We start from the raw sequence: 27,993 nt of genomic DNA on the forward strand, positions 1-27,993 counted from the left end.
TATGTGATATTTATCCAGGAAACGGAACTAAAACTGACATTTGTAGTGTGCCTTTCACATCTTCAGGACCTCCCAAAGGTCTTTATGCCCAATTAACGTTTTTTGCAGAAAAACTGCTCTAATATGCACACAAGACCCAGAAATATCAAATGAAACAAAATAAGGAAAAATAATTTCAATTGGGTTTGTTTTAGTTTAGCTGAGTTTAGGAAGAACTGTAACACTGGTCAGGCAAAATAAGCACACCCACAACTGTCATATCAAGATTGCCACCTTAAGTACCTAATTGTATGATCATTGTGATCACACAATTAGTAGTTCGTGATCACTTAAAGTATTTATTGTTCTTTTACCATTGCAAGTGATTATTGATTGACCTAAACAACTTTTAAAGTGAATGCAAACAGCATTTGATGAACTCATGCTTACTGAACACTCATAAAAACTGCTCATTTCTTATAAGAGAACAATGCAATTTAAAATAACGGAATACTGTAACTCCAAGTATTTACTTTTGTCTTTAAGGTAAAGGAATTTTTTCATACTGTTGTCACTTGAACATTGGGAGACAATGAGCAAGATATTTTTTTTAAAAAGGCTGCAAATGCAGAAATCTGGAATAAAAATAGAAGATGCCACAGATACACAGCAGGATTCCTCTAAATAGTAGTTCATGGAGGCCTGCCTCCTCGCCTTGCCCTGTGATTGTGGAGTGGTGTCCCTCAAGCTATATATAAACAATTTCTCTCTCTCTCTCTCTCTCTCTAAGGAACAGGGATGCCTATGGTCCTTACTGGACGATGGCTGATACCCACCTTCCTCTGTGAAGCCAGGACAACAGGCTGTCAATACGTGTTCCACACCTTCATCGCCCTTGTTTACTCCCCTCACATATGACAAGAATAATAGAAAAATAAAAGTAATGCTCTTTTAGGCAGATGAACAGGTTTATGTATGATCAACGGCAGAAGGTGGTATATCTTATTTTGGTTTCAAAGTGGCCACCATGCCAGACTAGGAATGGGATGATAGGAAAATAGAGGATGGCCACAGTAAAACTGTCTTGAACGATGTACTGGTCATCAGAAAGCTGTGTACATTTTTCAAAAGGTAAAGCTAGGAATGGCACTTTTCCTGTAGTGCACGCATCAGAGAAAAAGACCATGTTCCTTAATTGACCCATCTTTCAGCAGAAAAACTCAGGAACTCAAAACAACATTGAACAGAGGTGCTGAATTCAGAGGAAGCCCAGGATAAATAGAAAAAGGGCTGCGGTACAAGTTTCCTGCTCTCCTGGAGAAGCTATTATCTAATGGATGTCCATTAAAAGAAAGGCTATCACCAAAGGATTCTTTGGCTGTAATAGTATGAACCTATTGCAGAAAGAGTTACCCATCAAAACACTGCATGCACAGAATCAGTCACATCCAGATGCAAGCACAACAACTAGCATCTTATAATTCTTCCATGTTGCAAGACAAGCTGGACACATTAGCTGTTAATAATGACTGGAAATTGCTCAGCACTGAACATCAAAGATTTCTAGATTTCCTGCAAAATCCAGTCTAATGATTGCATGTTTCCAGAATAGCTGAATCCTGAACTTCTCTCATAAGAGGCATTATTTAATAAAGCAGTGAGTTCCAGCCAAGGCCATCTTCACATGGGGTGTTTGTCCTGCACACCATGCAGATGAATTCCTTCATAGCAGGAATATCGGAAGTACCTTCTTCTTCCCTTAATATAACATCATTCCTGGAGGGTGTTCTGGAGACGGTCAAGAGGAGATATAATCTCTACTATAATCAGCTGCTATAATCACTCTTGCATAGGATGCCAATCTTCTGGTAAAACTCAATGTCACCATATGAAGGACAAAATTGCTCAAGTCATAATCAGCAATTCTTGGAAATAGTCAAGGACCAATATTCAGGCTGGCATCATTAAGAGGGAAACTGAGCCTTCAAGGTCACTAACGTCCACCTATCGAAACAATTGTCAGGATCCATGAGCTAGAAGAAGGTGACCTCAGCAAGTGCCTATTGTCCAAAAATGACCAGGGACATCAGCTAATGAAGATAATGCTGCTGGTGTTCAGGATGAAGCCAACAGTGACGCCAAGGAAGGGGACTTCAGGAAGAGATGTTGTTCTATAGTAGAGGAGTATTGCATTGAAATAATTGCAACAGCAAAATGAACCCACACCCACAAATGTCATCTTTCTCAAGCAGTGACAATGCATGCCAACGCTCAAGTTCAGAGCCTTCTTTTGTGTATAAATTCCACTATTGTAAGTTTCTACAGTAAATTTTTGTCGCATAAGTATTAGTGGAAGATTTGAAATTTTCCTCTTGTACACTATTTCTACATTGAAATACTGTACAGCAAATATTAGAAGCTTTGAGTTTCTCATCTGCCGTAAAATTTCTGAAGCAAACGCCTCCAAACCAAGACTATTTCAGAACTTTGGGGGCTCTTTGGTTCCGAGGTGTCTGTCATGGGTTCCTACTGTATTTGATTTCTTTGTTGCAAAGAAGGACTTGCATTTACTTAGTGCCTTTCTTAACCTCAGTACATCTTAAAACGCTTCACAGACACTGAAGCATTTTTGAAGCATAGCTACTGTTGTAGGAAACACAACAGCCAATTTTCACAGAAGAAGGTCACACAAACAGCAATGTGAGAATGGCCAGATAACCTGTTTTTGGGGGTATATCTCCCTCAGTACTGTACTTGAATGGCAACCTAGATCTTGAACTTAAGCTCCTGGGATGGACTTGGAACCCACAACATCCATCAGTAAACTGTGGATAATGACTGTGGATTCAATTCAGTTGCTATGTATATCCATTTGTTAGAAAATTAATTTTAAACCATTGCGAGAGACTGAATGTTTCCAATCATACTGGGAACATATGAACTACTATGGCTTACTTTCACCAGGTAGGTATTAGTGATAGTGCATTGCCCAAGGAGGACAACAATTTTTAATGATTTTTATATCCAATGGTAGTTACTAAACTGAGCAGCATGTCTGCAGCACCATTAGCTGGTCCCTTTCCCCAAGCACTTGACAGTAAGCAGTTCGCTGATGCTCTTGGCAGAATGAGGTAAAATGAAAAAGACAGTGGTGATTGCCAATATTCTAGTTCTACTTCAGAATTTTCATTTTCTTGAAAGGCAAATTCCAATTCTAAGAAACCAGCAATATTTTATGTCTATTTAATGATTTGTCAGAGTTGAAATTCTCCTTCAAAAAGTTAACATTTGAAACAATCTAGTTTTTACGATGTGTGCAAAAATGCAATGGGGTACTCACAGGATTAAAAGGTATAATAGATACCAATGAATGAAACAACTCCATACAAGGGCAAAATTCACCTGTCGGGCCTGGTAGTACTCCCGCAGCAACTGATCTCTCTGGATGATAGCTTCTGTTCTTTCCTTCCTAGCAACATCTCTCTCTTCTTTCACAGTCTCAATATCCTTACAAGCCTGATCAAGCTCCTTTTGAGCTTCTGCTTTGTCCTTCACTTCATGGCAGTATTTCTCCAGCAGTTCATTCCTTTCACAGATAGCATGATCTCGTTCTACCAACGCAGAATGAAGCTCCTGAAATTTAGTCGCAACACACAAATCACATCACTATTTTCATCCAACACAGTAAAAACACTATCTTGCATGTTGCTCCCATCTTGATCCCAAATACAGTTGTATTTTCAGAAGATGCACTCTGCAAAAGATCTATGACCGTTTTAGTTGGATTTAGTCATTTATGTAAAGGGGAGAATACTTCACATTAAATTTTCTCCCCCTTCTCAAGAGAAACATGGGTCAAAATGTATTATTGAAAGAGTTAAACATCTAACGCCAGCAAACATTTAAAGACACTAGGTCATTAAAATGTTCAACTACTCTGGTAGCTTTGTGAAATACCGACTTGTTTTTCTTCTGTTTCTCTCCTTTTATCCTAATGACCTTGTTTTGCTTTCGGATTTCTTTTCTCTTTCCATTTTATCAACAAATAATCACCTTCAGTTTCACATCCTCCTCTTGAGTGTACTAATCCTGGTTGAGTGGCCAGGTGAGTAATGTGCTCTCAGCTTATGTGCTGTTAGTTAAACTGCTGGTGAATGAACAATGACTGGCCCTTTCCATGGTCATTGAGGGGAATTTCTGGCCCTTGCCTTGACTCTGTAAACATCACAACAGCTAACCCCAGAAACAGGGAAGTTTGTGATCATGTTTCCATTTTTTACTGCTGCAGGGTGTTCAGAGGACTTATCATTGTGCCATCTCGTTTTACTTCAAAACACACTACTTTAATCCTTTGATCAACATGTGATTCTTGCAATTATTCTAGTGCCCAATTTTCTGACCGAGCAGCGCTACATTTCAATATTCAATGTACTGCCATGAAGTGGTTTGAATATAGAAGTATATCAAATGAACAGTTAATTTCATTATTTTGAGGTGGAACTTATTCAAGCCACTTGATGGCTTTATACCGAATAGGGCAATACACTGCAAACCTATCCAGCCATCGTGGCCTAAAGTAGTTACAAAATAACATACTCCTTTGTAACCTCCAGTGAAATAAAACCCATCACTATAGCTTGCATGATGAAATGTAGCCATGCGTGTCTACCATCCACTCTGGTTTGCCACAATATCTACTGCCACCAAAAAATAAAATAAAACTGGAATGAAATCTATTCCATAGCTCCAGCTCATTGGGATGGACCTTGCTGGAAAAACAATGATGTGTTAACGTTGTGTGCAATTATTAATAAGCAAATCGGACACAGAGTTCATGGATTAAGAGGTACACCATGAGTTGTCAATCTCCTGAACTTGCTGATCGATTTATGCCACTCCATTATTTGCTTTGCACAAAAAGCATTTGCCCTTGGCCTCCCTGTTATTTGAAGAACTTGTTGAGTTTGCACATTAATTGTCCATTAAACCTGTCACAGAAATTTAAGGCTGGAATTTAAATAGCATTAAGTTCCTTTATTAACATGATAATTTTTTATGCAACCATTCAACCTCTCTGGCCCAGAAAAGGAACAATTTAAAACATTCAATCTTACTCCTACACATCGTCAATTGTTGTTAGAGATTTTTAAAATGTCAAATTTTAAAATGTTTTCCTACTTTTCCTTTGTTCCTTCCTCTCTCTCTCACAATCCAATTTCTCTTTCTGTCTCTTTATTTTTCTTTCTGTATCTGATCTGATTCTAATTCATCCTTCTTCTCTGTCATTCCTCTGTTACTTCCCCAATTCGTAAATTCCACTGGTTAAGGAGTTACACTGCTGGCCTGCCATTTATTGAGGTGCAGATGGCACATTGCCCTCACCACAATGTTATCAGCTCACACTTCCAGCAAGTCAACAACAAATTTGAGCTGAGGAGTGCAGAAAAATGTCGAATCGACTGTGCCAAGGGATTCCCACTCCAGCAAGATCTAGTTCAATGTATGGTAAAGAGATTACCTCAAATCCCACTGTGTCTTAAAGACTCAAGATACAAGAATGGGTTTGGATGGTGCGGATAACAGATGGAATTTTGAACAATTGCAGCAAAAAAATTGAATTTATCTCATTAGCATTCTGGCATGAAATTCCTCCTGGCTCAGACCAAGTAAGAGTAGATCCTAGACCTCAGAACAGCACTCAAACGTTCCTCCAGATTACAACACAAACAAAAACTCCCTGAATGCAAATTGCAAAATCTCCAAAATATATATGACAAAATGTTTAGGCAGGGGGCAAGGGGTGGGGGTGCCAATGCAAATAAAATTGAGTGATTTTTAGCTTCATTATTTGGGAGCAGACAAAACACACCCAATTTCATCCCACTAATTTCAACTGAAATAAAATCAGGCATCTGCTATGATGGGCTGATGATCTACTCCACTAAGTTACAGCCCAGGTGGCGCAGCTCAAAATAACCCCCAGTGTGTGGACTCCAAGGCTGTGTTAATTTTGGAAGGTGACAAGGGATGGAAGTTATTTGATATTGTTATTAGAAATTTTTGATTCAATTAAGCAGCGGACATTGGCATACACTTCTCCAAACTCCTACTGAATACCTTTCTTGAAAAACCGCAGTAATCATCGTCAATGGAATGAGTCATAACATAATTGAACCACATTTTAATAAAGGCCTTTGCTTGGCTTAGAGTAGCACTCCTAAAATAATGCATTTGTTTTCCGTTAATCATTTCTCTAATATCACAAGGATGAAATTTGTCCTGAGAATTTGGGAACTGTATAAGTGGCTAAAATAATTTCAAACTCCAAATGGCTCTAATCGGATGCTTTTATTGTCTGCTGTGCATTATACACCAATCACAATGAGCTTCAGAATAAGATAAAGCATACTACACAATTTTAAACCATGCTGTAATTGTTAGTTTCAACTGTTCTATCAGACAGCTCTCAACAATACTGAATGGGGTACTCTATTATAACATACTATATATATATATTTTAGAAAGACTCTACTCCACCCAAATTGTAATTGTGGAGGGGCTGAAAAGTCAATATCCTTGGGAATGTAAAATTGCTAATGTCAGAAGCTGTAAATCACTTATTCAGGGATTATGGTTGGAAGGATACCACTTTCCTTCAAAGTTGTCTCCAACAAGCTGCTTTACCTGATTTTCTTTCTTGAGAATATATGAAGCATTTTAATTAAAAAATAACTGTTGGACCATAGCTGCCCACCCCATGGGAAGTGACGAAAAGAGAAACTGGCTACTCTAGGCTATCCAAAAACCTGAGTCAGCTACCATATATTCATTTTTAATCCACCTCTTAATATGTGCAGCATGAATGAGAAGAAGAGCAAATCAGTAAAATATCACAATACATCTTTTATATAGAGAAACCTAGGTGAAGGTTGTGGATAGTAGGAAAAATGAAACATATGGGGAAGTAAAGAATTCCAGTTTAGAGGTACTGGAAAGAAAGCTGGAAAAACATTAAAAGGATATCCTGTTTGGCCTTACCTGTCGTAGAGCTTCAAGTTCTTCACCAGCCACTTTTCTCTCTGATGAGGTGTTCTTCAGATGACCCTGTGCCAATTCCAGTTCAGTCTGTAGCTTGTCAATCTCTTTGTGTACCTGGTCTCTTTCACTCATGACTAGGCGGTATTCATTCAGCACTGTATCCCTCTCTTCCTTGTACTTCTCTGCATCCTTTACTGCTTTCAGCTGTAATGTCTTGTATCGAGTCACCTCAGTTTGTAACCGTTCCATTTCCCTCTGGAGCTCTTTGTTCTGTACCGTTGCTTTACTTAACTCGTGCTGTATTGAATCATACCTTCAGAAACAAAGTCAAAGTAGACAAAGTTCATTGTTTTCCAATTAAAACAATCACAGAAATCATTTTACTATAACAAATATATTTATTCTCTACTTTTTCTTAAGTGTGCCAAACAATATCATTGTTTTTAGAAGGTTCAGCAGAAATACAAAATTTCATAATGGATTCTCATTTAAATATTTCATCTTTTAAATCTTTGCCACCACCTCTTCCATCACTTACACTCCAAACACAATATTTTCTGATTAAACATTTATAGTGAAGAAATTGCCTTTATAGATGAACACTCTCGCAAACACCATTCTTACTGCAATCATATTTGGTGCACCAGGTACAGATGAGTGGTTTTTAAGTTGGTTTTCACAAAGTGCTTGTGATTCTGTTTAAAAAAAACAGAATCAGCTAAGGGGTGAAAAATCCCTGAAATCTGGTTTCCCCAGCCCATACACCAATAGCAGCGTATATTGGAACCTGTACAACTCCCAGCTTGCTCTGAAATTTTCTCTCCTTCACGATGAGCAATAGTGCAAACTTTTGTTCTATCCCTCACTGGAGCAACATACCCAAGACTGAGAACTCAGCTGTTTAAAGCTGAGTGTGAATGTGCATCTCACCACTCCTTGATATCATGTGTACCATTTACCACATCTCAAAATTCTAACTTTCGTTTGGGTTTTACTATATGCACCAAATCTATAGCGATACATTTTGCTATCACTCAATTTGTCTTTTACACTTCTGAAAAATGTTTTTATGTCATCAAATTGAAGAATGCTACTGAAGTAGAAGACTGGTAGGTCAGTTGTATGTGGAATACAGGTGGTTTTGAAAAAAATATTCATGTTCAATAAAAAATATGAAGGGAGAGATATACTGGAAGCTTGAAAGGCCACAATTTAATAAAATCATATGCTGAGAGGGAAGTTGTATGTTTTTCTCCACTGGCCTAAAACTCTTGTTTAGGTTGATAGACATAACAGTTGGGAAAAAAAATGACACAAAATCATCAGACCATCACACTCACCTGTTCCATTACACATTGTAGTCTTTGATACCAGCCTCTCCTCTTAAGAGTTCAGTGTTCCAAAAGTACAATATTAAATATGTCTTAAAAAGCTAGATTGTCAAAAGATTCCTCTTTGTGCCATTTATAATGGATTAATATGCTGCCTTTCTCATGCCACATTTTTTTTTGGGGGGGGGGGTATATACCAGTTTCTTAACATAACTATTGTGTGTCAGGTTAGTCCTTACCTCTTCAATGTAGATAAATACTGTTGCTGAATTGATGTTTTCTCCACAACAGCAGCATCTGTCTGCTTCATTAACATCTCATTCTGTTTCTGAAAACGCCGATTCTCCTCTTCCACCCGCTCTAGACGGCTGAGGTCAGTGTTATGATTGGCAATCTTCTCATTGTACCGTTTTCTTAGTGCATCATAATCTTTCTTTAAGCCTTCTAACTTGTCCATGGCAGTATCGTATAATTTATTTAGAATCTCAGATGAGCCATTTTCCCTCATAACCTGCAAAACAGCCAAAGAAAATTGAATCCATTTATTCTGGCCCAAATCTTAAGAGCTACTATCCTGATGTCTTATTATTTTAAAAGATGTAACAGTGCTGGTGGATATCATCACAGTCTAAAATATCCTGAACAACCCTTTTCAATATATTAGTCGTTTTTATTCTGATACTGATCAGCTGTATCTCAATAAGTTTCTGCTTCTCACTTAGTTTCCTATACAAATCACAAAAGCAGAATTTATACTTTTTAAAAGCAGCTGTTCTTAATGTGAGGCTTTGTTGTTTATATAGAGTGAATGCAATGGAAAATTGATAGTCTTATGTGGCTCTGCTATCCATCATAACATGATTTTCCAGGGAGATGAAGCGTAATATGCACTAAAAATACTCACTCCTCTGCCCTCACCAATTTACCCCTTCTTTTAATAAACAACACTCAACAAACTGCAAACAAATAAAAAATGGGTCTGCAGCTTTAAAAATATATCACTGGTAAACAGAATTAAATTTTTCATTAAATTTAATTAAATGCTACCAAAGGCTAATGTATTGCCCAAAACTAAACCAAAGTCCTCACCTTACAAGGTTTAGTTAGAATTATTCCTCCTGGGTTTCAGTGATAGCTGAAGAGTAAAGACAAAAGCTCTGATCTTCACACACCAAGATCTCAGGTTTGCTCGATGTTGAATTGTCTGATTTCAACCAAAGCAGAGGTAGGGACACCACAAGTGGCTGCAGTGCCCTGGTTAAGACAATGGAACTCAACCAATGTTGACTTCTAGCAGGAGTTGGCATGAGAAATTGTGCACTGTGTAGGAACTAGTTGAGAACAGAATCAGGGACATCTTTGATGTATTCCACAGCACAGCTAAATTGCCTGCTGACACTACCAATATTCACAAACCAGCAACAACCACTTGAGCAAAGGCCTAGAAAATGATATATAGTGTTGTACCCTGGTAAGGAACTCACACTAGAAGCAAAAGGACTGGGAGAAAAACAGAGCAAAACAAACTCCTTTTGAAGCTGGTCTTATAAGAAATATTCCTTCACATTAATGTTATTTTAAGTGGATGCTCATTCTATGGGTCATTGCTAATCAGCTGCAGCATTTTGTCTGATTTGATTCTGACCAGATATCTACATTATACAACCCAGTATTTTTATCCCGCTTAAAACATTTGAAAATGTAAGCAGAACAAACTTTGTTTATCTGCCATTAAGGCTAAATGAATAAGGTTTCACAATGGTTTTATAACAAGGTATCAGCTCTCTAAAGCATATATTTCCAAACTGAAAAATGCCAACTCTGATATCTTTGCAGCATTTCAAATGATAATCACTGAAACATATTGCTTTTTCAATCAGTCTCATCTCTTAACGTTGATCACAAGCTCACTCAGAATCACAGAATCTTCAGTGCAGGAGGAGGCCATTCAGTCCATTGAGTCTGCACTGGCTCTCTGAAAGATCATTCTATCTACTCCCACTCCCCTGCCGTATCCCCATAATTTTGCACATTCTTTCTTTTCAGATGGCAATTTAATTCCCTTTTGAATACCTCGATCAAACCTGCCTCCACCACCCTCTCAGGAAGTTTGTTCCAGACTCCAACCACCCTCAGGGTGAAAATTTTTTCCTCATATTACTATTATTCCTTTTGCCAATTATTTTGAATCTGTGCCCTCTAGTTCTTGATGCTCTCCCGAGTGGGAACAGTTTCTCACTATTTACCTTGTCCATATCCCTCAGTATCTTGAATACCTCTATCAAGTCTCCTCTCAGCCTTCTTTTCTCCAAAGAAAACAGTCCCAGCTTCTCCAATCTATCCTCATAGTTACAGTTCTTTACCCCTGGGATCATTCTTGTGAATCTCCTCAGTACTCTTTCCAATGCCTTCACATCCTTTCTCCTATATGGTGTCCAGAACTGGTCGCAGTACTCCAGATGATGCCTAACTAGTGTCTTATACAAATTCAACATGGTGTCCTTCCTCTTGTACTCAATGCCCCTATTAATAAAGCCTAAAATACTACATGCTTTTTTAACTGCTCTCTCAACATGTCCTGCCATCTTCAGTGGCTTCTGTACATATGCACCGAGGTCCCTCTGTCCCTACATCTCCTTAGAGTTTCTCTCTTTACTTTATACTGTTTCTCCATATTCTTCCAGCCAAAATGAATCACCTCACATTTCTCAGCATTGAACATCATTTGCCACTTGTTTGCCCAATCCACCAATATGTCTATGTCCTTTTGAAGTTCACAACTATCCTCACAGTTGACATTTCCAATCTTTGTATCATCTGAAAATTATTGCCCATTTTCCAAACCAGCCTCTAATGGGTTTACAGGAGGCACATGACAGTATAAAGAATTCTCTGATTTAAAAAAACTCAATTAAATTGTTGCTATGAAAATACATGAAGCCGATCTAACGCAACTCAGCAAATTCAAAAGATCAAGGGAGGGTGGGTCCCAGTGCGATAAAAGTAATAAACAATGACTTTCTGTTGTAGTCAACTGAATAAAGAAAGAAGAAATAATGACTTGCATCTTTCACAACTGCAGGATATCCCAAATGAAGTATTTCTGAAGTGTCATCAGTGTTGTAATGCATGTGTTCACAGCAAGCTCACACAAACAGCTATGTGATAATGGTCAGATAATCTGATTTTAGTGATGTTGATTGAGGGATAAATATTAGCCAGGGCATTGGGGAGGATTACTGTGTTACAAGGATTTAAAGTTTTTAATTGCTACTGTCACTCACTCCAAAAGATCTATGCATCAGCAGCTAACAGTAGTGCACTAATGTAAAAGTGCCCTAATACTGAAATACATTGGATAGAAGAAAAAAAATTTCAGGCAAGAAATTATCTCTACAACCATACAAAAACTTGCAGTTCTCAAAATGGGCATCAGATGGTGCCATACTCAAATCAGTGGAGTAATCAGCTTCCAAGCAATGGAGAGCAACACACAGTATACATCAGAAAAGAAATATAACAGGACCCTCGAAATGTCAAATTTACTGAGCCAAGCTAAACATTCCTTTAACCAGCAGTTTCAACCAAGGGTACAAGTCTGGTGCCAGATCAAATGTGGCCTTTAAAGATGTGATTGTACTGTCTGGGTGCTCAGTAACTGGGAACAGCTCAAAATTAAACTAAAAATTATAAAAAAGAAACAATGAGAACATATTTTCCAACATTTGGATTTATCTGTATCAGCTGCCCTACACACAGAACACTCTTTCAACAAAGGCTCTTCCCAGGTTTCACTTCATGAAGCCCCTTTCTAAAATCAAGTATAATTAATTATTTACAATCTCAACAGTACACAAATCTTGTATTAATTTCTGTTTGTTTTGAACATTTGACACGAGACATTAATTCTCTTATTTGTTCAGCTACAATGAAACTCATGCATTAACAGGCTATACCGTTAAGACAAAAAAGCTTATTCACGTTCTTAATTTCCCGTAAACACATATCTCACTCTGCTTCCCAATCCAAAGGCACCTGCCTCTAAACTTTGATAGGCTCTTGAAAGGTTTTACTCAAACCAAGGATGGAAAAGCTCCAACTCATATTAATTCAACTATCACAATGAGCTGGAGGGCAAACTCACAGACTAAATGCCTGAAAAGCACAAAGTGGTGCTTCCAGGTCTCAGTCAAATTTTTCTATATTTTCCCTTGTGTTTTTCTGTATACATATGCAAGTAAGAATCGGCAAAGTATGGAAACGGTTAAGTTAAGATGTCCGTATAACAAGAAAATTAAGATGTGGTATGCACTAAATGTGTTTATAGCATGTTTTTTTCTGTGGTCTTTAAGAAGGATGTCAGTGCTGGGAAATGGAAGAGGTTTTTTTTGACACTTAGGGTCCAATTTTTACTAATTCAAAATCCACCCACTTGCAGAGAATTAAAATCGGGCCTTTAGTGTCAGAAACAACTAATTTCAGATTTAAATTCCTGCAACTGCACTCCAATAATGTGCTTTAACCTAGCAGAGAATCCAGAACACCACCAGTGTGAACATGTTCAATTCCCATTAAAGGCATCTCCAAGAAGTCCCTATTTTCTGGCAATCTCATGTCATTTACTAACCACCCCTTTGCTCCATCTCCTTGGAGAGGGAAAAGGAAAACCTGCAGTCAATTAGGGCGACCTCTAGCAATAAATCTTCTCCAACCCCTCAAAGACAGCCATGCCCAGGGAAATGGCAACCCGCAATAATTATCCAGGAATAAATTGAGGGAACTGGATGGTGACCTAATCCTCTGTTCAGTTCCTCCAATTTTGTTTTTTTGGCTTTATATCTTTCTCAGTCCTGATTTTCTCTGTTACCTGTGACTTAGATTTCCCTCATTTCACTTTGCTGCAGTGGCTTTCCTTCACTGCCTTGCCTCCCTTTTAGCACCACCCATCTAAATTAAGGATGTTAATTCAGGATCTGCTGAGATGTCAAGGACCAGCTGTTGGGCCACACAAAGAAGCAATAATAATCATGACTGCAGAGTTTTGCCAGACAGGATCTGAACCTAATCATTGTTGGTTTTGTTTACTCTGAAATTCATAATGGTTATTCCTGAAAATCGATTTGATTATTTTACCCAATATTCATGAAATACTGATGGATTTGTAGTTTCCTGGGCCTGTATTATACCCCATTTGGAAAATGGGCCTAGTTCCAGTCTACTAGGGCTTCTTATTGTTAATCAACTCCATCCTAGTTACTTTCAACACTTCACAGACATTATCCATTGTCTCTCAGAATTTAAGGGTAAATATCATCTATTGCTGGGAACTTATTTGCATTCAGCCACACAGTTCATTTGACAGTTTAATCTTAGATAATATTTCATAGTTCTAAATAGATTATCGCTATTTAGGGAAAGCTTGTTGTTCATGTCTTCTCCAGAGAACACATGGAAACAGTTACCATTTAATATATATTATGCTAAAAATTCTATGGCATTTAAGCAAATGAAGGACATTTACCCAGTACCCTAAACCAACAATCCTTCCTCAAATCAATAACACCAAAAACAGATCAACTAATCATTCATTTTCCATTTGAGACATTTGTGTTATGATCCCCAGCTGAGGTTGCCACTGGACAAGCCTAATCCCAGGGTGGAACCCAGCTTGACAGATCCTAATTTTTATTTGTTTGCTTTGATTCGTGGAGAGCGGCTACTGAACAGAATCACCAGAGTCAGCTAATAAACTTTTAACAAAAGCATAAAACATTTATTTAACAAGAAAAGATGAACTATATTAAAATACTCCTTCACCCACAACTATAACTACAGATATATACAGGTTTGTAGGGATAACACAAATTACAAAATCTCTCTTATACAGTAATGTTCACAGTAAGTTCAGTCCATGTAAACCAATTGGCAACCTGTGGTCAGGCACATCACACTATAAAACCAAGTGACAGATGCCCCCCCCCCAACCAGGCAGATGCCATGGATCTCTCCTCAACTCCCCGCAGACGCTTGTCACACTATGAGCCAATCAGTCTCACTGAACTCCGGCTTTCACATGAGGGTTTCCAATCTCAACTTTCCAAGAACCTGCATTGGAATCTTCTCCCAAACCGACGCTTTCCGCAGAGGTTCACCTCCAGGGTTTCGAACTCTCCTTCTGAGGTTCCTCTCCCGTGGGTCACCACATGCATTCAAGCTCTCTTCCACTCACTCGCTCTCATCGATTCAGCTGTCAACAGTACACCACTGCTTCACATGCCCATAGCAAAGAGTTACAGACCTTCAGTTGCTTCTTTGGACCTTATGACTTCCCACAAGCCTTTACATCGCTTTGACTCTGCTTCCTGCAGCTAGGAGCTTTAAGCTTGAAGCCTTTCTCTGCCCCTCATTAAGTTCACTTAACAGGACCTTTTCCAGGTTCCTGTCCTTTCTTTGACTGGAACGTCTGGTTGGGACTTTCTCCTGTTCTACTCCCCTGGATTCTGGGGCTTTTCCTTTAGCTTGGGACTTGCTATCTGTCCCCTTTGCTCCACTCTCTAATAGCAGCTACTTTCAACTAACTTTAGATTGGAACTGGCTATCTGAGCCTTCTAAGCTGCTTCTGCTTGGCAGCTGTCTTCAAAAACAACTGAACTCAAACAGCTTCCAAATCAAATTGCTGTCTCTAGTTTCTTGTATATGTGTGTCTGTGGGAGGGGCCTGCCTCTCTGCACCCTGCTGCTAGGCAGCAGCCCAGTTTTTCCACTCTTGTGTTTGCTTAACTTCTCTTAGTCGTAAACTCTCATTAGAAATGCAGGCACCTTTTAAAGTGAAACTAAAACTCAGCTTGACCTTTTCTCAACAAACAGATACAGAAATACAAATCAAACTTAAACATTAAAGCTATAACTCATTCCTATCACCCACAAATACCAATATAAATTACTTAAACTATCTCTATTTCCTAATATGTGCAAAATGCATACCATTTTGAACAATAAAATAACCGTTTGATGCAACTTACATGAAGCGATTTCTCATGATGCAATGAACTATTATTTAAATGCAAGTTCATTTATTCTTTAGTGAGCAGCATTTACTTAAATCTCAAGATGCGCCTGCCATACTCCTGCTTGTTAAAGGTGCATTAAAATCTACTGGGAATGTCAAGTCCCTACGCCAAAAGTAAAAGAGGAAGCAAGTAGAAGATGCCGAAATCGGGTTGTGGTCAGGTCTGCTCGGCAAATTCTACTGGAACCATAAAATAGAAAAGTAAAATAAAATAAAATTGCAGTCTCTGGGGATTGAGAAGGGAAACTTGTTCACATTTTAATCAGGAAATCTGGTTTATCAGCATAGTGTAACAATGTGCAGATTAGCTCGAAAAGACAACTCTATTTTAAATATCAGTAGTTTAATAAATTGCAACAGTTGAGAATATCTTACATATATTTGATAATAAAAACAGACCCTGTGCTGTAGAAATCAAAACTAAAGTTCTATAGCTTTGAGAGGAAATACACTCGATAGATAGCTATCATATGAGCATTTTTGGTCAATCTATCCTGATATTAACTAACAAGAGAGTGTAATATCTGACTAACACTTAAAAGCCATAAAGCTTCTGCATAGTAGGCTTAGGAGATGTTACAACAGAGAATAAGAACTAGAATTTTAGTCGTGAGGGACTGATTTGTCCGATTAAATAGCCACACCATCAATCTGAAGTTGGATGTAACCAGATGTTAGCACTCATTTTACATTTGGATAGCAGATGCATGCAAATCCCGTAACTGGTTTTGAGGCCCAGGAAATTGTAAGAATACACTTGTTAGTTTATGCAATCCCTTCAACTAAGCCTTTTGGCTCCATGGATTCCCTGAACAGTGCTGAGGCTCAATGTTTTGGCAGAAGCCTTCCAGTGCCACACCAATGGATGTTCATTTTTCAATATGTAGTGGAAGGTCATGGAGGTATTACATGCTGATTCATGCTAGCTAGTCTGTGTATTTACTTTGGACATACACTAGCTATGCAGTGGTATAAATAAGCCAACATTACTTGCAAAGGTAAACTTCAAAAAAAACATTTTGTCCAAGATTAAACACCCAAGGGACTACCCCAACCCCCAGGGGACTCCGTTCCCGCCCCCATCACGGAACTCCCCACAACACTACCACCACCCCTCCAGGCCTGGCCCAGCCTGAACACCACCACCTAGGCTGACTGCCAGTTCCCTACCCGCAGCGACTGGCCCGACATGCCCCCTGCGACTGGCCTGATAGGCCCCCTATGACTGTCTGACATCCCCCTCCCACGAGCGCCTGACACTCCCCTTCCCATGAGTGCCTGACATTCCCTCCCACAAGTGTCCGACAACACCCTTCCCATGAGTGCCCGACACCCCCTCCCACAAGTGTCCGACAACACCCCTCCCACGAGTGTCTGACAACACCCCTCCCCTGGGTGTCCGACAACATCCCTCGCCGACTGTCCGACACTCCCATCTCCCAATGGTCCGATAGCCCGATGACCTGACAACACCCCCTCCCCACCGAACGTCAGTGCCGGAAAAGCGTGGGCATGGCCTCCTTCCATCTGATTCTGCAGCACTCGACTGAAGGCCTCAGAAGCGCACTGCCGCACACAGTTCACACTCAGCCTGACTTGAAACGTTGGGCAAGACAGGATCAAGATGATTTCCAGGTAAGAAAGTAGGAGCAGAGTAATCCGACCTGATTGACTTATTGGGCCTGAACCTCCATGGAATGGCAATGTGGTAAGGTTTGCTTTGCATGGATTCAGATCATGGTGCCAATCTCAAAATAATCCAATGCAAACTAATTAAGGACTAATTAACTAACACATATGGTACAAAGTTTTTGCTTACACTTGTAATTAATGAGTTATTCTTCATGTGCACTGTACAAAGTTGCAGTACAGACTCAAATTTGGTTAGATTTGATTCACATTAAGAACTTGTATTGATAAAAATCTAATTCACGCACATATTAAGCACTGAAAAACATAAATTATCCTCTAACTTCAGAAACTTTCCAAATGAAAAACAAACTCTGGAAGGACAAAACTTCACTTGTGTAGTTCACAGTGGTCTTTGACTTTCACGCCTGTCAAGTGGTTACTCTGTTTGCAAACTCTGATTTTGATTCTGAAAGTTTACTTTTAATTTGGAGTTCAGGAATTGCTTTTCAGTCAAATAAGTCAGCTCCACTCACACTTTTGCTTATTTTGACGCACAGTGGCTGGTTTTACAAACTAAGCTCTTTTCTTGCATCAAATGAACCGCAGACTTAACATTTCCAAGAACCTTTGCCACATCGCTGCTTCAGTTCTTTCTTTCCAAACCATGAACTTTTCTATAAAATCTCCCCCTTGGAGATGTGTCAGCTAAATGTTTATATATAGTTCCAAAATGTTCACTTCATTCAATTTGCAAAGGCTTTCTTTTTCTAATCTGAACTTAAAAAGCATTCATCAAACAAGTAGCATTGTCCTACATGAATAGAAGCTGTGAACCTGAATAAGCAGGCTTTATTCAATCATTCCCTTGGCCTTTAAGTGTTTCAGGCCTGAAGGGAAAAGTCATCTATCCGCAGCTCCTCTAAAAAAAACAAAGCTGATGCATCACTATCAGGAATAAAAACATCACCCTTCACTATCAGTCAACCTTAAAGGCAGTGTTTTTTGCTCTATTTAATGTTATATACATATGTAAGTTTCAACACAAGCCAAGTAACCCTTCCAATTAATTCAGCTCATACGCTACAATATTAGCATTAATGACAATGCCAATAAAGCTTTTAATCACCTGATAGTTTTCAAAGATCACTACATTAATAAAAAATGTAACAGAGAAAAATCATCCTTACATTTCCTTCCCCTCTAATTGAATCAAGGATTCAAGGGGCATGCTTACCAGAATGCATACTTTCCAACAATTGTATTTTCAGAATAATCAGCATCTAGGATTCAGAAAATATCCATTTGTTTCAATGCGGAGTCTTACATGTAATGTGCAAAGAGGAGGAAAATCCAGATCATAGTGTTTTGGTCCTTATCATTTTGGAGTGAAAAATGTTATACTTAGAAGAATCTGATTTTTTGTCAACTGCAGAGAGATCTGCATAGTCATGTCTCCCTCCCTGCTAGGTGCCACTCTGCATCCCCAGTTGGTAGCCACACTTCCATGGTCATATAGGTCTGGATTGACTCCTGGACTAGTGTGAAGCTGTAATCCCCATTGTTCTCAATGGAGAGGTCATGAAGCAGCTGATCATGGAAGGATTTTGGATTTGATTTGTAAAACTGCACTAAATTCAAGGCATACTATGTAAACTGCAGTGAGAGAATTGGACTGGAAGCAAATTCTGCATGCAAATTTCAAATCTATGGACCTCTCCCAGGTAAAATCATAAATAAATCGTATAAAGAAAAAAAAGATTTTGGAATGATTTTTCTGGTGTTCCACTTGGAAATTCCAGTTTAGGAGCATCTGTAATCTCTAGATGCAGCTCATACGCGAACAAACTACTCATGGAATAACTAAGAGGATAGCATAATGATAGAACTCAGGTTCATATTTGTTATTGCCACACAGCGAACTCCTGAATTTAGCCAGCACATATTTGAGAAGAACTAGGAATGCAGGCAGTAAATGGGGAATTATATGCATTTCTTCCCAATTTTGTGTCACCAGCCTCAAGTATCCCCTAGCCTGTGCATTTCCCATGGAGTCCAGAAGCATTTTTTTTATTCGTTCATGGGATGTGGGCATCACTGGCTGGGCCCACATGTATTGCCCATCCCTAGCTGCCCTTGTTCAGAAGGCATTTGAGAGTCAACCACATTGCTGTGGGTCTGGAGTCACATGTAGGCCAGACCAGGTAAGGACAGCAAATTTCCCTCCCTAAAGGAACCAGGTGGTTTTTACAACAACTGACAATGGTTTCATGGTCATCATACGACTTTTCATTCCAGATTTTTATTGAATTCAACTTCCACCATCTGCCATGGTGGGATTCAAACCCGGGTTCCCAGAGCATTACCCTGGGTCTCTGGATTACCAGTTCATTGACAATGCCACTATGCCACCACCCACCTCTCAATGAAAAGGTTTGAATTATCACTTATTTAACAAGTGCATTTTGGATCATTTTAAAACACGTATTTACTTCACACTAAGAAAAGAAAAAAGTGGCATGAGTTTTATGCATACTCAGCATATCAACCAGATTTTCACTTCCCTGTTCTTCACACAAGTTCTCTCATCCCATCATAAATGAGACTTCTCCCTTCGCATTTCCACAATTCACAGAAACACTCTCCACCCCATAACCTGCCTAGTTTCAAGGTATTTTCGCCCTTTGTCAATTTGTAGTGGCACTCTCCCTTCCTCATCTATTAAAAGCCTAAGAATTTCCAGTTTCTCCAAGCAATGGTCTTCTACTGGAGTCAAGTAACAGTGTCGGGTAAGAGCTGCAGAACAGTGTTAACATTGAAGCAGAAGAACATCAAGAAATGGGTTGAAAGCAAAATTCCAGGCAGATAATTTCAGACATCAAATCACCTGTCGCAGTGAGAATTCCTAAATTGCCAAATGTCCATGTTTGCATATAGTGCACACATTCCCCTGAGGTAGAGCCTGGATATATGAGAGAGGGAAAGGAAAAGGTGGGGAGGGGAGCAAAATGAACGAATCACTATGGCTCAATCACACAACTCTCTTCGTAACCAGTTGGAAAACTGTATTAACAGGTGTCCAAATTATTCCTTTAACTGAGGAATAGAGTTATGCACAAGGGCACCATAAAAAGGAAAAAAATAAATTAAAAGCCATTAAAAATAAAAAACAAATTTGTACAGATTGTGAGAAATTTTAGGGTTTTATTAAAACCACTTTAGGTAGAATATTGCTAAAGCTTAAGCACCATTCTCTAATGAATAATTTAAAGGTAATTACAATTTGATAGATCAGACTTCTTAATAGAAGAGTGATTTAAAATTAATGCATTGCCCATTGTGTACAGATCTTCCCTGACACTTTATAGAAAGCAAACCTATTCTTTCTCCCATTATTCAGCCTATACAAAATGGTGCATTGAATTATTCAACTTCTTTCACAAAGAACAGGATTCTACTAAGTCCTAAAGTGGCTACACTTGGCAGTCTCTAGCAGGTACACAACACCACTGAAAAATAAAGCTTTCTTCATAATGCTGGGGAGATAGATCACAACATTTAGCTCTTGAAAAGTACACTTAGGCTGCAGTAGGATGTAAGAATACAAGGAGTTCTCCCATGGCAACGCCCTATGAAATGGAGTGTGGTTTCCTATGGTCATCGCAGTCCCAGTCAATCTAAACACAACTATGGTTCATCCATCATTGTAATACAGCAAACTTAGCAAAGTGACACAAGGTGAAAATATTGCACACTTTACTGATACTGAAAGAGTTGGAACTGCACTAATATTACTATTTACTTATCTCTTTACAAAACTTGCTTCAAATGCAAGTAACAGTTTAATCTTCCCTTCTTAAAAACTCCTTACCTTGTTATCAATATTATATGTGAGATATATGTTTTGTCTTGCCTCCAATGGTGAATTTATTGTTCTTGCAAAGTGAAGAAAGAAAAAGCATTTATTTGGTGCTTTATTGTGCTTTTAAACTTTCACAACAGCGAATTGCTGTATGAAATGCAATGAGAAAATTGGGTGGCCAATTTGCATACAGCAAGGGCTGTTTTTGATGCTGTTGGTCAAGGAAGTAATGTTGATCACGTACAGCAAAAAGAAGACTGGTGGATAGAACGATGAGGAGTGAGGAGGCAAAAGGACAGCAGTTTCAGCTCCTGTGCTTGCATAGGAAAGTGCCATGGGAAGGGGATGGGGTGATTGAGGAGTGGGCTAAGGCATCACAGACTACAAGATCCTTGTAAGATCCAATGGGTGATCCACTGAATGTGGAGGCTTGTGGGGCAGAAGGGGAGAACAGGGGAATCCTACCATGGTTTTAAAAGGGTTATGAGTAGAAACGCGGGAAATGAAACAAACACAGTCAAGAGCCCCGTCAACCATAGACATACGTGTTCTGCAGATGAGGGATGAAGCTGACGGCCACGTTGAAGTACCGCTCACAGATAGAATTTGTTAACATGTTCTAAAATGCTTTACTGTACAGAATAATGACAAAAATTGAAATTTTGTTTTGCTGCTCACTCCTCACTGGTACTTGTAAATTTTCCACTAGTGTGTCACATGCTATGAGTGGTTACGGAAATTTAGTACTCAACAGGAGAGAGAAGAAAATGATGAAAAATTTTTCACACGCACACGCGGGCCCGGGGGCGTGACAGTGCCATCATGTGTGGGAGTGAGAGCAGGCGCGTGCGCGGGAGCGAGAGCAAGAGCGGGCACGCGTGGGAGTGAGAGCGGGCGTGCGCGCGCGTGTGGGAGTGAGAATGTGTGTATGTGAGAGCAAGTGTGTATGCGTATGTGGGAATGAGAGAGCATGTGTTTGTGGGAGTGAGAGAGTGTGTGTGTGTGGGTGTGTGTGTGTGTGGGAGTGAGTGAGTGTGTGTGCATCGGACTGAGAGAGAGTCTGTGTGTGTGTGAGTGAGAGAGTGCGTTTGTGCGGGAGTGAGGGTGTGTGTACGTGTGTGTGTGTGAATGGGAGTGAGGATGTGTGTGCGTGTGAATTGGAGTGAGAGAGTGTGTGCATGTGAATGGAAGTGAGAGAGAGAGTGTGTCTGGCTCACTTCCAGTGTCAGGGTTCTCACTCACTGTCACCACTACGCACCAACACAAATATACACAGCCACTCTCAGTGAGTGAGGATCCTGAGACTGGGAATGAGCCGGACACACACACTGACCCAATACACTCTGGTCATTTTTATTAATTACTCCTTTTTAACTAACAATTTGTTATGACATTGTTTTACTTTTGCTCAGGAATTGTTCCTTAACACTTCAACTTTTTTTTAAAATTCAGTTTATTGTTGAGCCAAACCTTATATTTCCAAAATGTGCTTGTCGGCCCCGTGAGTGACAAAAAAATGCAAATGTGGCCGCCCTGGGCAAAAAGTTTGGACAAACCTGGATTAGAGCATTTGGGGGTTGGACTCAGACTTCTGGACTCAGCCTCAATGAGTGTTCCCAAGCCTCAGACACACACCTTCTATTCACCAATCCCCATCACCATTTTCAGATGGCAAACTGTTCTCAATTTCTTTGTAAGCTTTAACTATTACAGCAGTAACTCATGCAACAACCTCAGGCTGTGCCAGCCCCAATACCCCTTGTTTACTGCTTTCCCAGACCTTCTGTTTTCAATTTCATTTACATGTGTTCCAGCAGCTCCAAGTCTTTTAACCTGTCTGATCCTATACCTACTATTCAGCTAAGTAGGTGTTGTCCATTACCTTTTCTCCCCTACCAGTAAGATTCTCAGGATGCCAGAGATTTCCTTAAAGATGTTATAGTTACAATGGTAGCAGTGTCAATCACCACTTGGTGAAGTCATCCCATGTTTTAAATACAGAAACAAAAACTCTCCCAGATTGTGAGTAAGATTCAGGAAAATAAATTCTCAAAATACCACAACACGCCAACACGCTCAGCACTTTTTAATAGGTAAACCTTGTAGAAAAGTGGACTAGCAAATTATGTTTAACTTCCAAACATGGAAGTGATGAACCTCAAAGCACTTTGGATGCTGTAATGGAAATTGTGTGTAAGAAAGACATTTTTGTTTATTGTTTTGAGGCATGAGTTTGTGTTAACAGTTAATAAGCTATTGAAAGGAAAATCATAAAATGAAATCCAGTACAGCTCAAAGTTTGTTAAAGTTCTGTACTCTACTCATCAGCCTTTCAGTGCTACCTGCCCTTCACCACCTCCCCCCAAAACCACCACCATCATTGCACCCTGTGCAGTACCTTGCTGGCTCAGGATAAAAGCATAATAATCATCATAAAGTTACTCCATAGCCCAGGCCAAATGATCAATAATCTTTCAGTGTTCGAAAAGGAAGTATCTGAAGACTTACTATTGCCTTTTGCCTTATTACTAGGTAACAGTGATTACTGGCAGCATAAGAGCTAAAATTCCATACAAAACTCACGCCCCATCCCTTATTTGCCATTGTGCTGCCCTTTGCCCATTGTTCCAATTCACAGGCATCACATACAGGTGGGGAGAAATTCCAAACAAAATGGATGATGGATGGTCCCAACTGTTCTGAAATATAATTCATTAAAAAAGGTGATAACTGAAAGACAACTTTAATCATACAGTTCAGAAGAACATGCTTCACCATGTGCTCAACACCTACTTGCTGCTGCTGACTGCGTAGGTCAGTGATCTCCTTCTGGTCCTCCTCATGGAGCCTCTTCAGCTCCTCACAGGTCTGTTGGACATGATTGTGTTCCCGTAGCAACTGAGTGTTCTCCCTCTTGATGACCTCCATTTCTTCCTTGAGTTGCGACTGATCATTTCGCAGGCGACTGTGCAATGTGCTGAAGGAGTAAGCAAAGAAGTAATTTGGAAGTACCGGTAAGATTTTCTTGTTGCACCACCAGTCTAACCCATTGTTTAATGGTTAACAAATTTAGAATGCAATCACTGTAAATAATTTACAATTAATTAACAGTATGGCCTCCACTTTTCAAGCTAAATATGGACTTGCTTATTTCAGAAAAATTGACCTCTGTTCTCCTCATACCTCAGTGTAAACAACCAACTTTCCTGGAAGACTGATAAGAACAAATTGTTGGATTACAAGAGAATGGACTTTGTGTTTCAAGTGCTGTACATGTGGAAATTTGGCAAATATACATTTCAGCATCATAAATGATTGAGGTTATATCCATTAGACAACGAGTAGGTCCAAGAAAATGACAATCCTAATGGGTCAAATGGTTTCTTCAGTTTCAGTTCTTGCATTGTCATATTAAAAGAAACACCTTCATAGAAGTAAAGCTGCCAAACTGTCATGGGCATCTTTATTAGTAGATTATTAATTCCATGCTACAAAAATGCACTATGTAAAAAAAACTACAAAGTCAAAGTTAAACACTTGGATTTTGCTCAACCTAACTTTTTCTGCCTTGATATTCTTGACCCTAGATTATCTCATACTTACTTAAATTTTCCTTTTTTGTTCCATCCAATGTAACTTAATCTATTGACTCATACCACTTAAGAATCACTTTTACAGCACAGAACATAACCATTGAGTACACTGTGTCTGCACCAGTTTTCTAAAGAGCTATCCAGTTAAACCCGTTTCTCCTGTTTTTTCTCCATATCCATAATTTTCTTTTTCAATATTTATCCACTTTCCTTTTATTTGCAATCATGGATTCTAATGTTCATTGCTGTTTCTGGTATGGGATTCAACATCCTAACCATACACTGCATAAAGAAAAAGGCTCCTAATTTCTCCCTTCATTCTTTAGGTGAAAATCTTAAAAGTTACCATAAGGTCAAAAATCTAAATTTGTACTTAGCAGGCTATACAAGTATTCAAGTTGATCTGTATTTCCAAATTATTTGAAACAAGCTGGAAATTAATTGTAAAGGCTTTTTGAGTAGAGTTTTGCAGGAAACCTATTTTCTTCAAAGGAATTTCAGGAACTGCGCATGCAAGAGTAGAGAACATACAAACGGGACTTGTACTTAAACATTCTTTTTATTAAAATAAACGAATACATAATTAATTATACAGCCATGTAAGCTAATTCTTTATCATGCTGCAGTGAGTACAAAAGTATTAATTACTAATTTTCAGGAATTAGTCAAAAACACCTTTTTCATTTTCTCCGAGCAGAATTCTTAAAAATATCTTTCTACATTATTTCACACAAGGTGTGCATTATGCCCTACCTCTGCACTGGAATAACAATCTCTAATTCAATCCAATGGGATATCTTCCAACAGTATTCTCAAAACAGAAAAATTAAAATAAATGCCACACGGCCAAGTAAACTTTACAATTTTTTCCACAAAAGCATACACATTTCTTTAGGTGATGTAATTATATACCACAGTAAGGGATTTAAGATAATTAAAGACAGCAGGACTATTAAGGACTATGGCTGTTAAGTGAACACTTTCAGTAACCTTATGGATGATTTTTGTGATTTTGATGAGCAGATTGTACATTTAAAGTCACGTTTAGGTATAATAGAAAATATCAGACTTCCAAACCAAGTACTTGATGGTGATTCTAGGTCTCAAAATAAGAACTTCAGGAATAAAAAAAACGAATGGGGAGGAAAATAGAGCAGACTTAAAACTGCGCGTGTTCTTCTATTTAAATGAGTAAAAACTGTCTCATGTGTATAAAGTAACTCTTTTTGCTATACTCATGGGCAATGTAATTATGCAATCAGCCACAGGAAAATGGTGCGATGCATTTACCCTTCAGTGCTGCTGTTGATGCCTGCAGCACTGGAAACTGAGAGACAAAGCTAAAAAGGTGGTTTTCATAGCAGCAGTATAAACAAGGACAGAGGTAAACATAGTTCCTGGCTGTCTATACATGCTGGCAGTGCATTTTTTTTTTTGCTCACCAGCAACTGCGAACAGTATTACAGTCAAAAACGAACTGTCAAGTTGAAGAGGTTCCGTAGGACAAATAAAGTATTGTAATTTACTTTAGTCCCTTTGCACAGTTGGTTACTCCTGTATGTGTGTTACACACACCAGCAACCAACTGTCTAGTTGGATTAAAGTCAATTTTATTCAGCCCAAAAATGTAAACAATCCTCAAAGGCAAATCAGATTTTGAACAACTTTAACAAAACTAGTACAGAGATATTACAAAATAAGCAAATAGAATCACCTCATTATTTTGAAAATGACCATAGTAAAAACCAGATTCCTTCAATAATCACCTTCAGGGGAAGAAATCTACCACACAACACTCAAAATATACAGGAGTCGTGGGCAAGTTCACCCTCAAAAGCTTCAAAATGGTCATGAAAAATCAAAGACAGGGCATGAAAAATTGAAAATACCGAGAGAAAAGTCACCCCCCCCCCCCCCCCCCCCCACCAACCCCGGTACAAATACAGGAACTGAGCTGCAACTGTGTATGCTCAGTATATTCTTTAAATACTTCCTGCTGCTTTGCTTGCCATCACTATCCCAACTCCCCTCGCTCATTCCCGCCCACTGGCCCTCCCGAACCACTCACCCACCGATCCTTCCGATACCCTCTCGCTTGATGGCGCTCCCAACCCCTCCCACTCACCAGTCCTTTTGTTTATTCTTTCACAGGGTGTGCCGATGCTGGCAAGGCCAGCATTTATTGCCATTCCATAATTTCCCTTGAGAAGGTGGCGGTGAGCTGCCTTCTTGAACTGCTGCAGTCCATGTGGTGTAGGTACGTGCACAGTGCTATTAGGGAGGTTAGTTCCAACATTTTAACCCAGCAACAGCGAAGGAATGGCTATACAATTCTAAGCCAAGATGGTGTGTGACTTGGAGAGGAACTAGCAGATGGTGGTGTTCTTATTCATCTGCTACTCTTGCCCTTCTAGTTGCTAGGTTTGGAAGGTGCTGTTGAAGGAGCCTTGGTGAGTTGCTGCAGTGCATCTTGTAGATAGTATACATTGCTGCCACTGTGCGCTGGTGATGGAAGAAGAATGTTTAAGATGGTAGATGGGGCATTAATCAAACAGGCTGCTTCATCCTGGATGACGCTGAGCTTCTCGAGTGAAAAATATTCCATCACACTCCGACATGTCTTGTAGATAGTGGACATGCTCCCGACCCCCTTGCGTGAGCTGGCTCTCCAGGCCCCCTCCCACTCAGGGCACATTCATCTCCCTTCTCTTTGCCCTTTTCTTAAACTCTAGCTCACAGTGAGGGCTTGGGAGAAAGTCAGCGAGAAGGGTGGCAAGCAGGAAGCAATAAGGGGGTCAGTGAGTGTGAGGGACTGGGAGGGCAAGTAAGTAGGAGGGCCTGCTAGCGGAATATGGTTCAGAAGGACCAGCAAGTGGGAAGCAGCAAGAAGACTGGTGAGTGGAGGCAAGTACTAACAGTAGTAAGTAATAATGATAGAGATCTGGAAGGTTATCGATTGATTATTACTTTTATATTAGTGTGTAATTATACTATTGTACCTAAGTCTTGCTCTCTGGTATCTTATAAACAGTTTGCACAATTATTGTGAACAACTTGAATTTTTCATGAGGAATGCAAGATATGGTATCTTTCCGTTTTGTATTTGTGTCATCTATCCTAAGCAGGAAATCCTAAAAAAAAGTCCAACGTAGATATAGAAGGCAATGTCACCATGTGACTGATTCATGAAATAAAGGAGTTAGCGAAAATGAAAAAGGAGCCCCTGAAAACCAAAAAGTAGCCCTCAAGAAAATTAAGCTAGGCGTTCTTTTTTCTCCTCAAAAAGAGCCCGTGAAAAGAGCCCTGCTACTGCCCTCTGCCTTCATAGCATAATATCTACATGGGCAAGGCGTCATAGGCCCAGAGGAACTGTACCCCAGAATGGAAAGGAAAAGATGAAGAAAATTGAGAAAGGAAAGATAAATACAGTTACTGCACTTATATATTGTTAATGTACTCAGCTCTGCAGCAGTTCCAAATAATTGATTCCAGA

At 39.3% G+C, this 27,993-nt stretch overlaps 1 protein-coding gene across 18 annotated transcripts in view; it reads right to left on the reverse strand.

Annotated features, from left to right (window-relative positions):
• dlg5a (discs, large homolog 5a (Drosophila)) overlaps positions 1–27,993 on the reverse strand; it is a 178,592-nt gene that overhangs the window by 57,703 nt on the left and 92,896 nt on the right. For 16 of the 18 annotated variants that reach the window (XM_078530818.1, XM_078530825.1, XM_078530826.1 and 13 more), the window contains exons 6-9: positions 23,701–23,884; positions 8,588–8,859; positions 7,018–7,330; positions 3,382–3,612 (exon numbers count right to left, since the gene is read on the reverse strand). In XM_078530818.1, coding sequence (XP_078386944.1) covers positions 3,382–3,612; positions 7,018–7,330; positions 8,588–8,859; positions 23,701–23,884 — 1,000 coding nt within the window. The remainder of the gene's footprint in view (positions 1–3,381; positions 3,613–7,017; positions 7,331–8,587; positions 8,860–23,700; positions 23,885–27,993) is intronic. The other 2 variants (XM_078530827.1, XM_078530828.1) reach the window with 1 other exon arrangement.

This window comes from Cetorhinus maximus, chromosome 27 (genome assembly GCF_964194155.1).
Source record: "Cetorhinus maximus chromosome 27, sCetMax3.hap1.1, whole genome shotgun sequence".
Lineage (NCBI taxonomy): Eukaryota > Metazoa > Chordata > Chondrichthyes > Lamniformes > Cetorhinidae > Cetorhinus > Cetorhinus maximus.